Genomic DNA, 16,845 nt, shown 5'->3' with positions numbered 1-16,845 from the left:
TATTGCTGCATTTGTCCTATGAATGAGTCTGGTGCTGCACAAACATTCCATAATATGAGTCAAAGTAGTAAACAGGGAATTGTCTGATCAGATACGGCTTAGTAAGAACTGCAATTTATTCTTTTTATAAGTGAATAATACTTATGTATTTCTTATATATTGTAGATAAACATAAACTATTTGTGTAAACAGGCTTTTTGAAACACACTCTTTGGTCTCTTAATTCCAATGAAAAAGAGTAACAAATATAGCTGCTGAAATTTGGAAAATGACTAAGACATGAACGCACTGCTACTAACAAACAGGAAAAAACAGAACAAGCCATTAAATACTGTATTCTTTGTGTCCTGTGTATTGGGAATGAATAGATGGTTTAAAAAGTTTGAAAATCAAAGTTCTTTTCCATATAGATAAGTTGGTCATGTCCAAAATGAACTTGGGAATCATCTCAGTTAATAAGTCTTTGATTATAGGATATATTATCCACTTGTGTCCATAACACCAGCCAGTAGCTAGAGACTTGTGTTCTAATTCTATGTACTTCACTGACTCATGACCTGGTACAGGATAAAGCATTTCATTTTCTGCTTTAATTTTCTAAACTGTTAAATGAAAACGTCTTCTGCCCTCACTGTTTTCTCAAATTACCAGTAAGGCACAAATGAGGTTGTGATTATAGGAGCACACTGGAAAATACAAAGTGCTGTGAAACTGCTAAGCAGGAAACAAAGAGACAAACAAAACCCTCCACTATCAGTCCATTTTAATGGAAGAGTTTGTGTGGATCAACAACTCTTAAACCAGTTCTCCTTCAATCCTCTACTTTGATGTAGACTAAGTCATATGTAATTTTCTAGAACTGACTAGCTAAAGATGTGGTTCAATTTGTCTTCCTGATTTACTCTATATTGACTGGGTTGGTGAAGTCATTGCTGTATACCTGTATGAACTATTTGCTTCTACGGCCCTTATGGAGTCTAGTCTCTTTCAGTTAATCTGAAAATCTGATGGAAATCTCCAATCAATCAGAGGTTTGCCCAGACATTTCTTTATAGCTGATTGAGAGATGCCAAACTCACAAAACTCTTGTGTATAATTCAGCTTCTATCTCAGGCAGAATCAAGGGTAATTAGAAATGTGGAAATGTAGTATCAAATAAACCTCTCTTACCTGACAGATCTGTGACAAACTAACAGGCTTTCTAGTGTAGTTGGTGACACAATACTCAAGCCAACCATCTTGTATTACTTTAATTCCATTGGCCAGTTTAAGGTGGGCTGAGACTCAAACAATAAACTAATTAGCAAAAAGATCTAGATATACACATAGTATACATTTAAGATCATGTACATACATCTATATACACATACATATACAATTGTCCTTTAGTATCCAATGGGGATTGGTTCCAGGAGCATCTACAGATGCTTACCTGCCTTGCATAAAATATCATAGAATTTGCATATTATCCACATATTAACACAGCCTCTGTATATTTAAATCACCTCTAGATTACTTATATATACATAAAACAATGTAATTGTTACATGCTGGTGCTAAGTCACTTCAGTCGTGTCCGACTCTGTGCGACCCCATAGACAGCAGCCGACCAGGCTACCCCGTCCCTGGGATTCTCCAGGCAAGAACACTGGAGTGGGTTGCCATTTCCTTCTCCAATGCATGAAAGTGAAAAGTGAAAGTGAAGTCGTTCAGTCGTGTCCGACCCTCAGAGACCCCACAGACTGCAGCCTTCCAGGCTCCTCCATCCATGGGATTTTCCAGGCAAGAGTTCTGGAGTGGGGTGCCATTGCCTTCTCCGAAATGTTACATAGATAGTTGCAAATATTAATACAATGTAAATGCTATGTAAATTATTATTAATAGCATACAGCAAATTAAAATTTTGTTTTTTAAAACTTCCTGAATTTTTTCAAATATTTTCAATCTTAAATTGTTTGAATCTGCTAATGTTGAACCCAGAGATACACAGAGAGCCACCTATATAAATACACACACACACACACACACACACACACATATTAGTCTGTTCAGTCACTCAGTCATGTCCCACTCTTTGCAACCCCATGAACCACGGCACCCCAGGCTTCCCTGTCCATTACCAACTCCCAGAGTTTACCCAAATTCATGTCCATTGAGTCGGTGATGCCATCCAACCATCTCACCCTCTGTCGTCCCCTTCTCCTCCTGCCCTATGTCTTTTCCCAGCATCAGGGGCTTTTCAAGTGAGTCAGTTCTTCGCATCAAGTGGCCAAAGTATTGGAGTTTCAGCTTCAGCATCAGTCCTTCCAATGAATATTCAGGACTGATCTCCTTTAGGATGGACTGGTTGGATCTCCTTGCTGTTTAAGGGACCCTCAAGAGTCTTCTCCAACACCACAGTTCAAAAGCATCAGTTCTTCGGCATTCAGCTCTCTTTATAGTCCAATTCTCACAACCATACATGACTACTGGAAAGACCATAGCCTTGACTAGATGGACCTTTGTTGGCAAAGTCATGTCTCTGCTTTTTAATATGCTGTCTAGGTTGGTCATAAATTTCTTCCAAGGAGTAAGCGTCTTTTAATTTCATGGCTGCAGTCACCATCTGCAGTGATTTTGGAGTTCCCCCCAAAATAAAGTCTGTCACAGTTTCCCCATTTATTTGCCATGAAGTGATGGGATCAGATACCATGATCTTATTTTTCTGAGTTTTGAGCTTTAAGCCAACATTTTCACTCTCCTCTTTCACTTTCATCAAGAGGCTGTTTGGTTCTTCTTCGCTTTCTTCCATACGTGTGGTATCATTTGCATATGTGAGGTTTATTGATATTTCTCCCAGCAATCTTGATTCAAGCTTGTGCTTCATCCAGCCCAGCACTTCTCATGATGTACTCTGCATATAAGTTAAATAAGCAGGGTGACAATATTCAGCCTTGATGTACTCTTTTCCCTATTTGGAACCAGTCTGTTGTTCCATGTCCAGTTTTAACTGTTACCTCCTGACCTGCATACAGATTACACACATATATCACCTTAAAAATAAAAGTTTTGTGCTGGCTATTATAAATAGTGCTGCGATGAACATTGGGGTACACGTGTCTCTTTCCCTTCTGGTTTCCTCAGTGTGTATGCCCAGCAGTGGGATTGCTGGATCATAAGGCAGTTCTATTTCCAGTTTTTTAAGGAATCTCCACACTGTTCTCCATAGTGGCTGTACTAGTTTGCATTCCCACCAACAGTGTAAGAGGGTTCCCTTTTCTCCACACCCTCTCCAGCATTTATTATTTGTAGACTTTTGGATGGCAGCCATTCTGACTGGTGTGAAATGGTACCTCATAGTGGTTTTGATTTGCATTTCTCTGATAATGAGTGATGTTGAGCATCTTTTCATGTGTTTGTTAGCCATCTGTATGTCTTCTTTGGAGAAATGTCTATTTAGTTGTTTGGCCCATTTTTTGATTGGGTCGTTTATTTTTCTGGAGTTGAGCTGTAGGAGTTGCTTGTATATTTTTGAGATTAGTTGTTTGTCGGTTGTTTCATTTGCTATTATTTTCTCCCATTCTGAAGGCTGTCTTTTCACCTTGCTAATAGTTTCCTTTGATGTGCAGAAGCTTTTAAGGTTAATTAGGTCCCATTTGTTTATTTTTGCTTTTATTTCCAATATTCTGGGAGGTGGGTCATAGAGGATCCTGCTGTGATGTATGTCGGAGAGTGTTTTGCCTATGTTCTCCTCTAGGAGTTTTATAGTTTCTGGTCTTACGTTTAGATCTTTAATCCACTTTGAGTTTATTTTTGTGTATGGTGTTAGAAAGTGGTCTAGTTTCATTCTTTTACAAGTGGTTGACCAGCAACCTAGATGTCCATCAGCAGATGAATGGATAAGAAAGCTGTGGTACATATACACAATGGAGTATTACTCAGCCATTAAAAAGAATACATTTGAATCAGTTCTAATGAGGTGGATGAAACTGGAGCCTATTATACAGAGTGAAGTAAGCCAGAAGGAAAAACATAAATACAGTATACTAATGCATATATATAGAATTTAGAAAGATGGTAACAATAACCCGGTGTATGAGACAGCAAAAGAGACACTGATGTATAGAACAGTCTTATGGACTCTGTGGGAGAGGGAGAGGGTGGGAAGATTTGGGAGAATGGCATTGAAAAATGTAAAATATCATGTAAGAAACGAGTTGCCAGTCCAGGTTCGATGCACGATACTGGATGCTTGGGGCTAGTGCACTGGGACGACCCAGAGGGATGGTATGGGGAGGGAGGAGGGAGGAGGGTTCAGGATGGGGAACACATGTATACCTGTGGCGGATTCATTTTGATATTTGGCAAAACTAATACAATTATGTTAAGTTTAAAAATAAAATAAAATTAGAAAAAAAAATAAATAAAAGTTTTTTCTTTACCTTGAATTTAATAATTTGATGGTTCATGCATCCTAAATCAAGCATATGATAGTTAATGATAACCTACTTATGTGTTTAAGCAGAATACTTGCTTTAGACACAGTAGCAAGAGGTGTGTTTAGTTGACCCACTTGGTCCTACAAATGGGCTTGACTGAAATATTGATTAAATGCCAAGAACTTTATTGGTGGTTTGCCTGAGTGTTCACATGAGATCAGCCTCATCAAAGAGTGTGAGACATATCCTTTGAAAACAATTTCATCAACAAGGAGTACTTTTATCCAAGTGCTACAGTGCTAGAATATATCTGGTGAGATGAGAGTCAGAAAGTATAAAGTGAAGTTTAGCATCCCTCTTCTTTTTCATTAAAAAAAAAATGAATAAAACCTCTTGTAATTCCTAATTTCTTTCATGAGCATCTTCTTTCAATATTTCTTAAAGTTTGCTTACACCAGCCTGTTTGCATTAACTCTTTTATCAAAATATCCAACAAGGACTTGAGAATAAGGTTCTACAAGACTCCATTTTGTATTTGAATACCAATCAAATCTCTAATTTTATTCTTTCAACATTCTTTATCACTGTCATTGGAAAATCTAACAGAAACTACTTTAGTCTTCTATTGTTGCTATTCAAGTTACCACAACCTAGTGTTTTAAAACAATATAAATTTGTTATTATGTACTTCTAAAGGTTGAATCAAAAATGAGTTTCACTGGTTGGAAAACAAGCTTTGGGTAAGCTTCTGAGCTCCTTTTGGAAGCTCTAAAACAGCACTTGTTTCCTTGAATTTTCTGGCTTTTGGAGACAACACATACCACTTGCCTTGTGGTCCTTTCCTCTATCTTCAATGCCAACAGCATGATATCTTCAAGTCTCCCTCTGATTCAGACCTTCTACTTCTGCCTTTCACATTTCCTCTGACCCTGGCTCTTTCCTTCAGAAGCATCATTTTCACCACACTGAACCCACCCAGAGGATCCAGGGTTATTGCTCCGTGTCAACATCCTCAACATAATTATACGTGCAACATCCCCTTTTCCATATAAAGTAAGATATCCACAGGTTTGAGGAATCAGAACCTGGACATGTTTGGGAGGCCCTTATTCTGCCAATCACAGTTACAAAACACTGAGCACGTTTAAGTCCTAAGCCTAGTATTAATATTCAGTATAGTTATCTTAATTATTAAAGCACATCAAGAAGTATGTTATTTTAATTCCTAGATCAAAAAAAAAAAAAGTATGCTTAGAAAATTCTGTTGTGGCATTTGTTGGACTGGCATACAATGAATATAGACTCTGAATCTCTGGATCCCATGGACATTGTGCTAATGTGTAGTGTTCACTTCTAACCATCTAAATAGTGTCTCCCTCTCTCCAGACTCTCAAATCTTCAGTCCAAACCTCAAACTGCCTTGAGATTTTTTCCTCCTGAAATAGAATCACATCCTCTTTTAATTTCAAATTTTCATTGTCTCCTCTATTTCAGAAAACAAAGACTAGAGAAAGGTGTATGAGATCTTTCACAGTCTGTTCACAGTCTGTCCACAAATTACTTTCCATTCCCATTCCTCATCTAGCAGCATCAGACTTACTGATCTTCTAACATTTAAAATTTGATTATCTGATTTTATGTACTCTCTTAGTTTGTAGTGACCCCATCATGCCTATAAACAGCCAAATAAATATCTTTTCTACTGATCTATAAATTTCCTCTTTAATATGTTTGCATTTTTTTTTCTGAGTGATTGCATAACTTTGGCCTATTGTGAGATACTTTTGGAAAGAACTAGAAAAAGACTTCAGAGTGAAATAACTGAATGTGAGTCTCAGCTCAGCCATGAGCTGTATGAGAAGTCTATTTATTTAATGACTCAGAACTTCTTTTCTCAACTAAAAAACAGAGATGATTGTACTTTCTTCTAGAGTTTTCTTTAAGCATTAAAGGATATAATGTACAGCGAGGTGACCCAGAGGCAGCCATACAGTGAGAGCTCAATATGTGGTAACATATATTATTATATTTCTTCTTGAGAGGTGATTTCACTTCCTTTGCATTTCTTAAAGTAGGAAAATTCATCTACTTTCTAGTTTCCTTCTTTTCATAAATTTGTTGCAGAAATTTTCTTCAAGAGTCATGGAAGAACATGCAAAGAAAATATGAGAAATGGCTTTCATGAAACACCAAGGACAGCTCTGATTTTAAATGCCACCCCTGGGTCTAAGCTTGATTTTCCATGCCCTTTAGATGACACCAAAATTAATTCTGAAAAGTAGTAATCTACATGCATCACACATTCACACTGCCACTGCTTAGGTTTTCCATCTTATATTTGGTCATCCACTCTAAATTGTGAGAAAGCAGAGCTCACATTCAACAAAATCTTTCCCTATTCTGATTGGATAAACAGAAAACTGAGCCTTTTTATTTTTATTTTTGGAAATACGATAAAGCCGTTTTTCACTCAAGAAAGTAGTGCCTCCCATGAGCAATGAACAGGGTTAGGTAAGTAAAGGAGATTAAAACAGAAAGGATATATGCCTTCAGGCAATTTCTCTTTAGTGGGGAGGGAAATTAAAATAAGAAAAAGTGAAATAAAATAATCATAAATTATGAAAAGCTACTATGAAGAAATTAAGAGGCTGAGATATACATAACATTAAAAAAATAAAGAGACCTAGTGGACAAAGAGACCTCCAAATAGAAGGAACAGTATATGCAAAGTTTCTGAAGTCTTTGCTATTATTGTTGCTGGTGATGATGACAGACTTTTAAATAAAAGTAAATTTTTATTTAAATATGGGATTTTTAAAATAAATACCAGTGGTTTGATATTAAGTATTGTAGCTTACTGAAATGATGTCTTTCCAAAAGACAACTGAGGACCACTGCAAGTATATTGTGATTCACACAGACATCACTAAAAGAAATTTAGATTTACAACTAAAGGGAGAAAAATATTTACACCAATTTCAAGAGGAAAGGGGAGAGGAAAAGCACTGCTTATATAGACAGAAGTATTCAGACCCAGTAACAGAAAGTGTTTGCAAATTTTGCTTCAATTTGGCCCCTGATGTTGACTGACTAGCACTCTGTACTGAATTTTTTCTTGTTGTAAATAATGCAATCAATCCATATTTAGACATAAAGGAAGCATTAAGCTTTTATTTCATCTTGCACTTATGTTCTTTCTCTCTCTCCCAAATGTCAACCCCATGCTGTTACTTAGAAGTGTAACATAAGAAGTTGTTTTTGAATTGAGTTCACAGTGTGAACTACAGTTGAATATAAATGCCATCTACAGAAAAATTGATCACAGGGAAGCCATTAGAGCTGCAGAGGGCTAGTTTAATGTTGCTCTGTCATTTGATGAATAGAAAATAATTTAGTCTTTGGAAATTGCCTGCAAAATTCTTTCAAAAGATTGGAAAAGTGCTTGCTGTTGAGTTTACCAGTGACCCACTAGGTATAAACATACATGGCATGTGTATTATATTATCCATGTGACAGTATTTTGGTTTTTCAAGGTGATAGAAATTTCAACTTTGTCATAGATATCTACAATCCAGTTTAGGTAAATACAACAAACTCATGAAACCAGAATTGTTAAAGGCCTTCTGAAGTACCTTTTAGAAATAACAAACTTTTTTTTCCCAACTCAATACTAGACAAAAGGCATAGACATTGAAGTCACACCCATGGACAAAATAAGAAAAGCTCTGGACTATGAGAACTTTCCAGATAATTACCGAGACTTTCCAATTTTTTCTGCCTTTCAAAAAGTACATAAAAAACTGAAGGAAGAAGAAAATTATGAAGGGGAAATCTTGAAAATACCCCTAATTATATTTAAGAAATGAATCATTTGCAAACTTTGGAATTGTGTTATTAGAAACAATCCACATTGAACACCATTGAAAAACTGACTATGTCATAATACCATAGTGAAGAATGGATACTAATAGGAAAGAGAGTTAACAATTACTGAGCAATTTATTATGTACCACTAACCAAGGGAGGAACATTTCTCATTTTATTTCATGGAAGCTAAAAGTCTTATAAACTAGGATATATTAGTCTCATTCCAAAATTGGAAAACCAGGCCTCTCGGAAGAGACTGTATACAGATTCAGGTTTCTCTGACTTCAAAATCCAATTCTTTACACCTTCCAGATAGCATGAAGGGTAAAGCATTCCCAATAACCCACACAATTAGCCATTCATTCCATGAATTCATTCCTGATATAATGTTTCTCATTTTATGTCCATGGAATGCCTTACTTCTGTTATGGTAGATGAGGAAACAAATGCAAATATCCCAATCTCAGAGACACAATCACTACTATATACTTAATAGAAGCCATTTCTTCTTTCTCTCAATCTGAAGCATCATCAATGGATTCATAGTATAAAAGGAGTACTTTTTATCTAAACATGCAAACAAATAGAAAAGGCATAGCAATAGATAATACCTTCAGAATCTGTTACTGCCAGTGATATCAAAGACATGAATTTTTATTTTTGTTGTATTGATTATATGAAGTTGTTAAGGTTAGTACTTTGTTTAAAGACCAGAGATAAAAGAAATGTGCCAAAGAGTATACTAGATATTAAAATTGTGGTATCTTGTGAGAATTTTTTTTTCTAATTTTATTTTATTTTTAAACTTTACATAGTTGTATTAGTTTTGCCAAATATCAAAATGAATCCGCCACAGGTATACACGTGTTCCCCATCCTGAACCCTCCTCCCTCCTCCCTCCCCATACCATCCCTCTGGGTCGTCCCAGTGCACCAGCCCCAAGCATCCAGTATCGTGCATCGAACCTGGACTGGCAACTCGTTTCTTACATGATATTTTACATGTTTCAATGCCATTCTCCCAAATCTTCCCACCCTCTCCCTCTCCCACAGAGTCCATAAGACTGTTCTATACATCAGTGTCTCTTTTGCTGTCTTGTACACCGGGTTATTGTTACCATCTTTCTAAATTCCATATATATGCGTTAGTATTTTTATATTCTCTCTTTCATAATTGAGAAAGACTAGAAAGGGCACTTTGAATTAAGATGAGGGAAAACAGTTAAAAACTATAGTCATTGTCATCAGTTCAGTTCAGTTCAGTTGCTCAGTTGTGTCTGACTCTTTACGACTCCAAGGACTGCAGCATGCCAGGCTTCCCTGTCCATTGCCAATTCCCAGAGCTTACTCAAACTCATGTCCATTGAGTTGGTGATGCCATCCAACCATCTCATCCTCTGTCGTCCCCTTCTCCTCCTGCCCTCAATCTTTCACAGCATCTGGGTCTTTTCAAATGAGTCAGCTCTTCACATCAGGTGGCCAAAGTATTGGTTTCAGCTTCAACATCAGTCCTTCCAATGAACATTCAGGACTGCTTTCCTTTAGGATGGACTGGTTGGATCTCCTTGCAGTCCAAGAGACTCTCAAGAGTCTTCTCCAACACCACAGTTCAAAAGCATTAATTCTTTGGTGCTCAGCTTTCTTTATAGTCCAACAATCACATCCGAACATGACTACTGGAAAAACCATAGCCTTGACTAGATGGACCTTTGTTGGCAAAGTAATGTCTCTGCTTTTTAATATGCTATCTAGGTTGGTCATAACTTTTCTTTCAAGGAGTAAGCGTCTTTTTATTTCATGGCTGCAGTCACCGTCTGCAGTCATTTTGGAGCCCAGAAAAATAAAGTCTGCCACTGTTTTCACTGTTTCTCCATCTATTTGTTGTGAAGTGATGGGCCGGATGCCATGATCTTTGTTTTCTGAATGCTGAGCTTTCAGCCAACTTTTCACTCTCCTCTTTCACCTTCTCGAGAGGCTCTTTAGTTCCTCTTCACTGAATTCTTACTACATGCAAAACTCTCAGGCTTTTAATTATTATTTGGCTTATATTGTCAAGAAATGTACTAGGACATGGTTTATTCACCTGGCATGTTCATTTTATAAATTCATATGGATTTCTGTAGGTTTGACCATGTCAATTAGCCTCAATTGTAGGATAGCATAATGAATAGATTTGCCACATTGTATCACCTATGTGTCTGCTCACAGTCCAGTGCATAATCTACATGATCTGAGAAAATCACATTGGACCCTGAGTGGTTTTTCTTTAGCCATCTATTACACAGTCACTTATTCAATATATATATGATATATATGCCTCTGCCTACATGCCAACCACTATGCTAGAGGTTGGTAATGCATTCTCAGTAAATTTAAAGAAACTATGAATAACTATAATTCAGTGGGAAAAAATTCATAATAAAATATATGAACTAAGCCCCATGGGAGCATGGGTGAAACGTTTATCTCTCTACTATGTGCCAGTTGAGGTATAAGTGATTAGGTGTATGACATTCCATGGGCTTAGAGAAGGCAAGTAGATATATCATAAGGCAATGTTGGGTGACACCCTGTAATTCTTCCAGCGGCACATAAGACACTAAATAGCCATTGAGTTAAAACTCCAAAAGAAATCATTTCCATCAATGTTATAATGAGTTAAATATTATGCTCATTCAGCCTCACAAATTCAAGTAAGATGCCAAAAACATCTTTCTGGGTAGTTTTATCTTTGCCTCTGCTATCCAGCTGAATTATATTTAATCTCTTTAGTTTCTTAAATCTCAAAAATAATCACATGGACTCAAATCTTTGAGAAGCAGTATGTTGTCATGCAGAAAAAATAAAGAAACCTAGATTAAAAGTCAAGAAACCAGGATACTGACTGGGCTTAAGCACTCATTATTTATATGGTTTTGAAGAAGCAGACTTTCGACCTGGACTCTAGTTTTCTTGTATGTAAAATCTTTCAGTTGGATGAGATCCATTACTTTAGAAGGCTCATTCTAAATATGTCTTCTTGAACATCACACCTTCCTTCTCCCAGAAAACATTAATCTCAGGGAACTAAAACCACAGTTCGGATTCAGGGTAGACACCTTTTGGGATGATCACCCAGTTTGTAATCACTTTCCCTCTTCATGGTTCCTACTGGCTCTATCTGTGTTGAGTGTCATATGTCTTTCCCACTGTCTAGCCACAATGGATTAGGGTAAAATAGAATATGGCCAAATTAAGCCAATCATTAGCTTTTACCTGGAGATTCTAACTTGAACTATCTCTCAACAAAGGAGGTTTCAAATCTCAGATGAGGTAGGCAGTCTTGATTTCTGCTGCATATACTGACAGAGCAAAGAGGTGGTCCCTGGCAAGATTAGCCTGCAGCAAACACTACTGTGAGAGGTAGAGAGAGGAACCTCTTGGCTTTCAGACATTTTTTGTTCCTCTGAGGTTCTGTTGCATTTTGCCATGAATTCCAAGAGAGTCCCTTATATCCTCACAATCTATTGCTAATATTTTGTTTAAAACAACTTGAGTTGGTTGCGTTATTTATAGTCAATGAGTCCTAATTAATACAAGATTAAAAGTAAAGGACTACTAGGAATGTACACCTCTGTATTGATATATGTAAAAAGTTTGCAACCTGATTTTGTCTGAGAGGCTCATTGATTGATGGGCAAATTAAACATTAGATAAAGGAGCCCTCCATCTATTTACATATAGTAAACAAATTCAACGGAAACGATTACTAAATTAATACTGGAAATGCGGCATACCATTATTAATTCATGTTTGTCACAAAGACATTTCCAAATGACTGGAATTTGAATGAATTTACTTCCTCTGATTAGAATTAATATGATATTTGAAATGACACTGAAAACATTTTACCTCCTTTTATGCTAATTATCCAGGACTTATTTTTCCTTTTTATGTTGTTGGGTCATACAGTAACCATGAGCTAATTAATATTCATTTGGATCTTTGATTATCTTTTTAAAGCTCCAAGCCAACCACCAGCTAACATTGCCTGGAAGTTGACAAACTCTAAGTTATGCCTAAACTGGGAGCATGTAAAAACTATGGAAAATGAGTCTGAAGTGTTAGGCTACAAGGTGAGTATTCCGTTTTTCCTTTAAACAGATCACTTAGCTGCCTAAGTAATGATAAATGTTAGAACCAAATAAGAAACAAATTTTATGCATGTGGAAATATAGGAATCTTTGTTCTAATGCTTTGAAAATATTTAGCATTACTGCTTTTAAGTTCTTCATGGTAAATTTTATACTGTGAGGTCAGTAATGTGTCATGAAGCAATAACAAATAAATCTTTACAGTATGCAACATTTTTTTCTTCAAGCAACTCACCCGTATTCAAAAAATATGATTGTGTATTTAGATATTAAAAATGTGAGATGACAATGAGATCAAAAAGTATATTCAAGTAGAATTTCTAGAACTTAGGCTACAGAAGGATATCATCTATCAGCAATATAAAAGAAATCCAACAAAGAAATCCAATCCAATCATCAAATATCAAGACAAACCATTTCCATCAGTGGTAAAGAACATCATCTGCTGACAAATGCATATAGTATCCAGACACTTGAAATGGGTCCAAATTAATCAGTAACTTTCCACAGCAAGCTCCAGAGATAATGGCCTCAAGGTATTTAATTAATAAAGATAACTCTATACTGATTTTAGAAGCATTGGCCAAAAAGGAAATATTTTTTCTTAACAAACATATTTAAAGAAAAAGTGCAGACCAGATATTCCCATCCAAGGACTACGGCATGTATAAGGCTCACAGTGCTAGTGTTTTGTAAGAGTTTCTGCACCTTCAAGAAGCTACATGTCCATTTAACACGATTCATCATCTTATTCAGATTCTGTACCGGCAAAACAGACAGAGTAAAACTCATATTTTGGAAACAAACAACACATCTGCTGAGCTTCTGGTTCCCTTTGAAGAGGACTACTTGATTGAAATAAGAACAGTTAGTGATGGTGGGGATGGAAGCAGCAGTGAGGAAATTAGGATTCCAAAAATGTCAAGTAAGTTGAATCACCATTGCTGTTGTGGATTTTGAATAAAGACAGCTGCCAGCATGAAATCTGGGTTCTATGAATCTTTCCAATTTTTGTTTAAATATTTGTTGAAAAAAAAAAGGTCTATTTTTTCCATATTTATTTCAATTGTGAGCAAGAGGTGATGAGTCAATTTTCTTTAATCCCTCAAATTTCCAACATGCTTACATATGACAAGCAGTTTTATATGTTTCCTTATTTGAAACTCAAAAAAAAAAAAAAAACCACTTCACAACTGTCACTGGTATGTATATGCTTTATCCTGTTGGCACAAAACTGGACAGTTTTTCCCTGGGTACCTGCAAGCTTCTCAGAGCAGGGAGAACAAGTGTGATGTACGTGTAGGTACATCTCCATTGCCATTTTCATGGCAGACATCACTAATTAACTACGGCATTCATACTGGGCTGAGTTAGTACTTTCAAATCCTCTCAACATGATATCCTAAGCAGGTAACACCAATTAGTCAGATTTAGTATATAATAATAAGTTATTATTTCTGCTTTAGAAGAATCACTCACTTATCTATCCAAAGATGTGACTCAGTATAACTCAGCCACTACATGTTGGCCAATCCTATTCTGCCCTTTAGGCAGACTTGGCCAATTTTAGGCATTTTTCTTTTTTCTTTTTATATTTAAAACAGATATCCTAAATCAGAGGGTTAAAAACACTTCCTAAAATTAAACACAATTTAAGTGAAACAAGTATAATAAATGTGGTATTAAAAGAGAAATAATAGTATGTGTTTGGTTCATGAAGAATTAATCTAACAAATGATTTTACTTTTTCTCAATATATTTTGTTTCATTTTTGTATTTTGCAGGTTTGAGTTCCAGAGGCATTTCAGTCTTAGAACCTAGCATCCATTTCCTGTCAGTTGTCATCACAATTTTTGTTGTTTTGCTATTCAGCCACTTATATGATGAATAAAACCATAACTCTTTCATTTTTAAAAAAGCAAATTATTCTGTTAAAAAAAAAAGCCCCCGTGACAAGGTAACATTCAAAAGCATACTTGTTTGGAAATAAAAAATGTATATTATTAAAATCTTGTAAATATCTAATATGGTACATTAAATAAAGAAATTTTAAACACTTTGGAATTTTAGTGTTCACACATGATTACATATATTCAGAAGGTGCCGAATTAATGCATGAAGTTGTCACTGCTGTGGCTTCTATGGAGAGTATATATAAATCTCTTGATAGTGATGGTCAATATGAAAGAAATTGCATTTTCCATAGCTAAGATGTCCATATTTTATATGCTCTAAGCAATTTAGTTCAGTAACTTAAAATTTGACTCTAGTTTTGGAAATAAAATATAATTGTTTGTTTATACTAGGGATTCTTTAAAAATGTCAACTATTGTAAAGCATGATGTGCTTTTATCTCTGAATCAACTTGGGAGAGAAATATTTGCACCCAGTAGCATAACTATATACTTGATGTTATTTGCAACTCACTTTTGTATCAGGTTTGGTAATAAAAATAGCAGAAAAAATGCTTTCTGGCAAAGAAAAATTAAAGTAGGGAAAAAGTAGCCAACAAAAATAATCTAATGGCTCCAGTAAGCAATTTCTCATAGCAAAGTTTAATTTTAAAATCAATTCTGAATTATCCCAAGGAAGAGGGTGCATGAACAGTTCTCAGGTAATTACTACAAACTGTTAGCAATGTGTGTGGCCTTATTTTTATATGATAAATAAATCCAGAGACAGAATTACTTAAAGTTTTTGACATTTTGGTCAATTTTTTTTTTTGCCAATGTTTTTTGCAACTATAAATATAATTTTATACTGTCCAAGCTTTAGAAAGATTCCTGTGGGTTGACTCTTCTCTTGGAGGTACCTGGGAAAGTCAGTGGTCTCAATTCCTGGGATCTTACAGTCTGGAGACAGAAGTATAGGAGGAGGAAAGGTTAATGAGAACACCTCTGCCTCTCTAAGCAGCCATCTCTTTCCCTCACAAACAGCCTTGATGGGTTTGTCCTGCTGTCAGCCTACTCTAGCTATCAGTCAATTAGGTTCGGTGTCCTGCAGAGCTGAGGAATGGACACACTATTTTTTGCCTTCTTAACATGGTACAACATCTCAATTACATTGAAAATATATAAACTCTCCTTGCAACTCTCAAATCACACAATCCCCAAAGTTGGATTTTGTCATTTTCATTTCCAAAATATTTTAGAACTGCTTAAAATACCTGATCAACAGCAGATGGGCAGTGACTTTACACAGTTCAGAACTTGCTCCTTGCTGGAGTATGTCAAGCATGCAGTAAAATCAATGAACCTTATTATCCCTGCACCTTAAGATCTGACTGTGCTTTGATGGAACAAAATAAACAAGCAACTGAAAATATCATTTGGCACAGTCACAGCTGCCTGAACAACACACATTTGTATTGATCACATACCAGTGATGGCACATGGTCTTAATGGTTTTCTCACCTTGGTTAGAGATAAGATTTGTGTCCTGGTTCCCATAGTAGAGACTGAGATATAGTCATAATGAGCATCAGATATACTATGAGATTTTCATTTTTGCTGATTAAGAGAACTAGATGCACGGTCATTTGAGTATGAATCCAAAAGCTAAGTCAGTTCTTATCAACAACACATACATTTGTAGGTGGATTTTAATTCATAATCATGGGGGTATTAAATGTTTGTATTATTCAATATGTAATATATCATTTATATTTTCATCCATCCATACTACATTTTTCAGAATATAATTTGGCATTAATATTAAAAAGTGCAAGTTTTGATTAGATTGATTTGAATCTCTACTCTTGGTGTGATGTTGGATACATCTTTTAACATTCTCATATCATTATTATGAGGGTTAAAGGACATAATGTACACAAGTGTTGAGTATGTTGCATGCAACACTGCAAGTTGTTAACAAACAGAGCTGCTGTCATCTGCTACTATGAACTAAAGCCCCAGCAAAATAAGTTACTAATTTAAGTGTTCAATAGATTATGAAAACGGATTCAATCTGTATGTATGTCAAAATCTAAAGCAGCTTCAAGAAAAATGAGTAATTCTCTTATTCAACACAAAATGGTGCCAAAGAATGAAACCAGTTGTGGTTCCATCAGTCCATTCAAGGAAAATATTCTTTGTGATATACATGTGCCTTTGACATTTAGGAAAGATTTCCAATGACTCCCTTTACTGACTGTGTGTACTGTTATACACTGTTGTGAACATGGTAAATCATGTCTATACTTCTACTCTCCTACTTTTTGCTATACACTGTTATGAACATGTTAAGTTATTTCCATACTTTCCTACTTTTTTCTATTTCTTTTCTACTTTTAATGAATTGGATGAGACCTTTCCAAATTGAAAAAGGTTACCTGCTTCACTCAATCTACAGATTCAAATGCAGAAACACTCTTACAAATAAATACACAAAGATTATTTGGGCACCTTCTGGCCCAGTCACATTGACACA

General features: G+C 35.8%; 1 protein-coding gene across 1 annotated transcript in view; it reads left to right on the top strand.

Moving 5' to 3' along the window:
• Nucleotides 1-14,473, top strand: part of CNTN6 (contactin 6) — a 320,429-nt gene extending 305,956 nt beyond the window's left edge. Inside the window, exons 21-23 of the mRNA NM_001191459.2 lie at nucleotides 12,287-12,399; nucleotides 13,174-13,342; nucleotides 14,202-14,473. Of these exons, the coding sequence (NP_001178388.1) occupies nucleotides 12,287-12,399; nucleotides 13,174-13,342; nucleotides 14,202-14,308 (389 nt within the window). The 3' untranslated portion in view covers nucleotides 14,309-14,473. The remainder of the gene's footprint in view (nucleotides 1-12,286; nucleotides 12,400-13,173; nucleotides 13,343-14,201) is intronic.
• Nucleotides 14,474-16,845: the final 2,372 nt, after the last annotated feature.

Source organism: Bos taurus, chromosome 22 (genome assembly GCF_002263795.3).
Source record: "Bos taurus isolate L1 Dominette 01449 registration number 42190680 breed Hereford chromosome 22, ARS-UCD2.0, whole genome shotgun sequence".
Classification (NCBI taxonomy): Eukaryota; Metazoa; Chordata; class Mammalia; order Artiodactyla; family Bovidae; genus Bos; species Bos taurus.
Note: the sequence above shows the minus strand (reverse complement) of the source record. Positions and strands in the feature narration are given on the sequence as shown.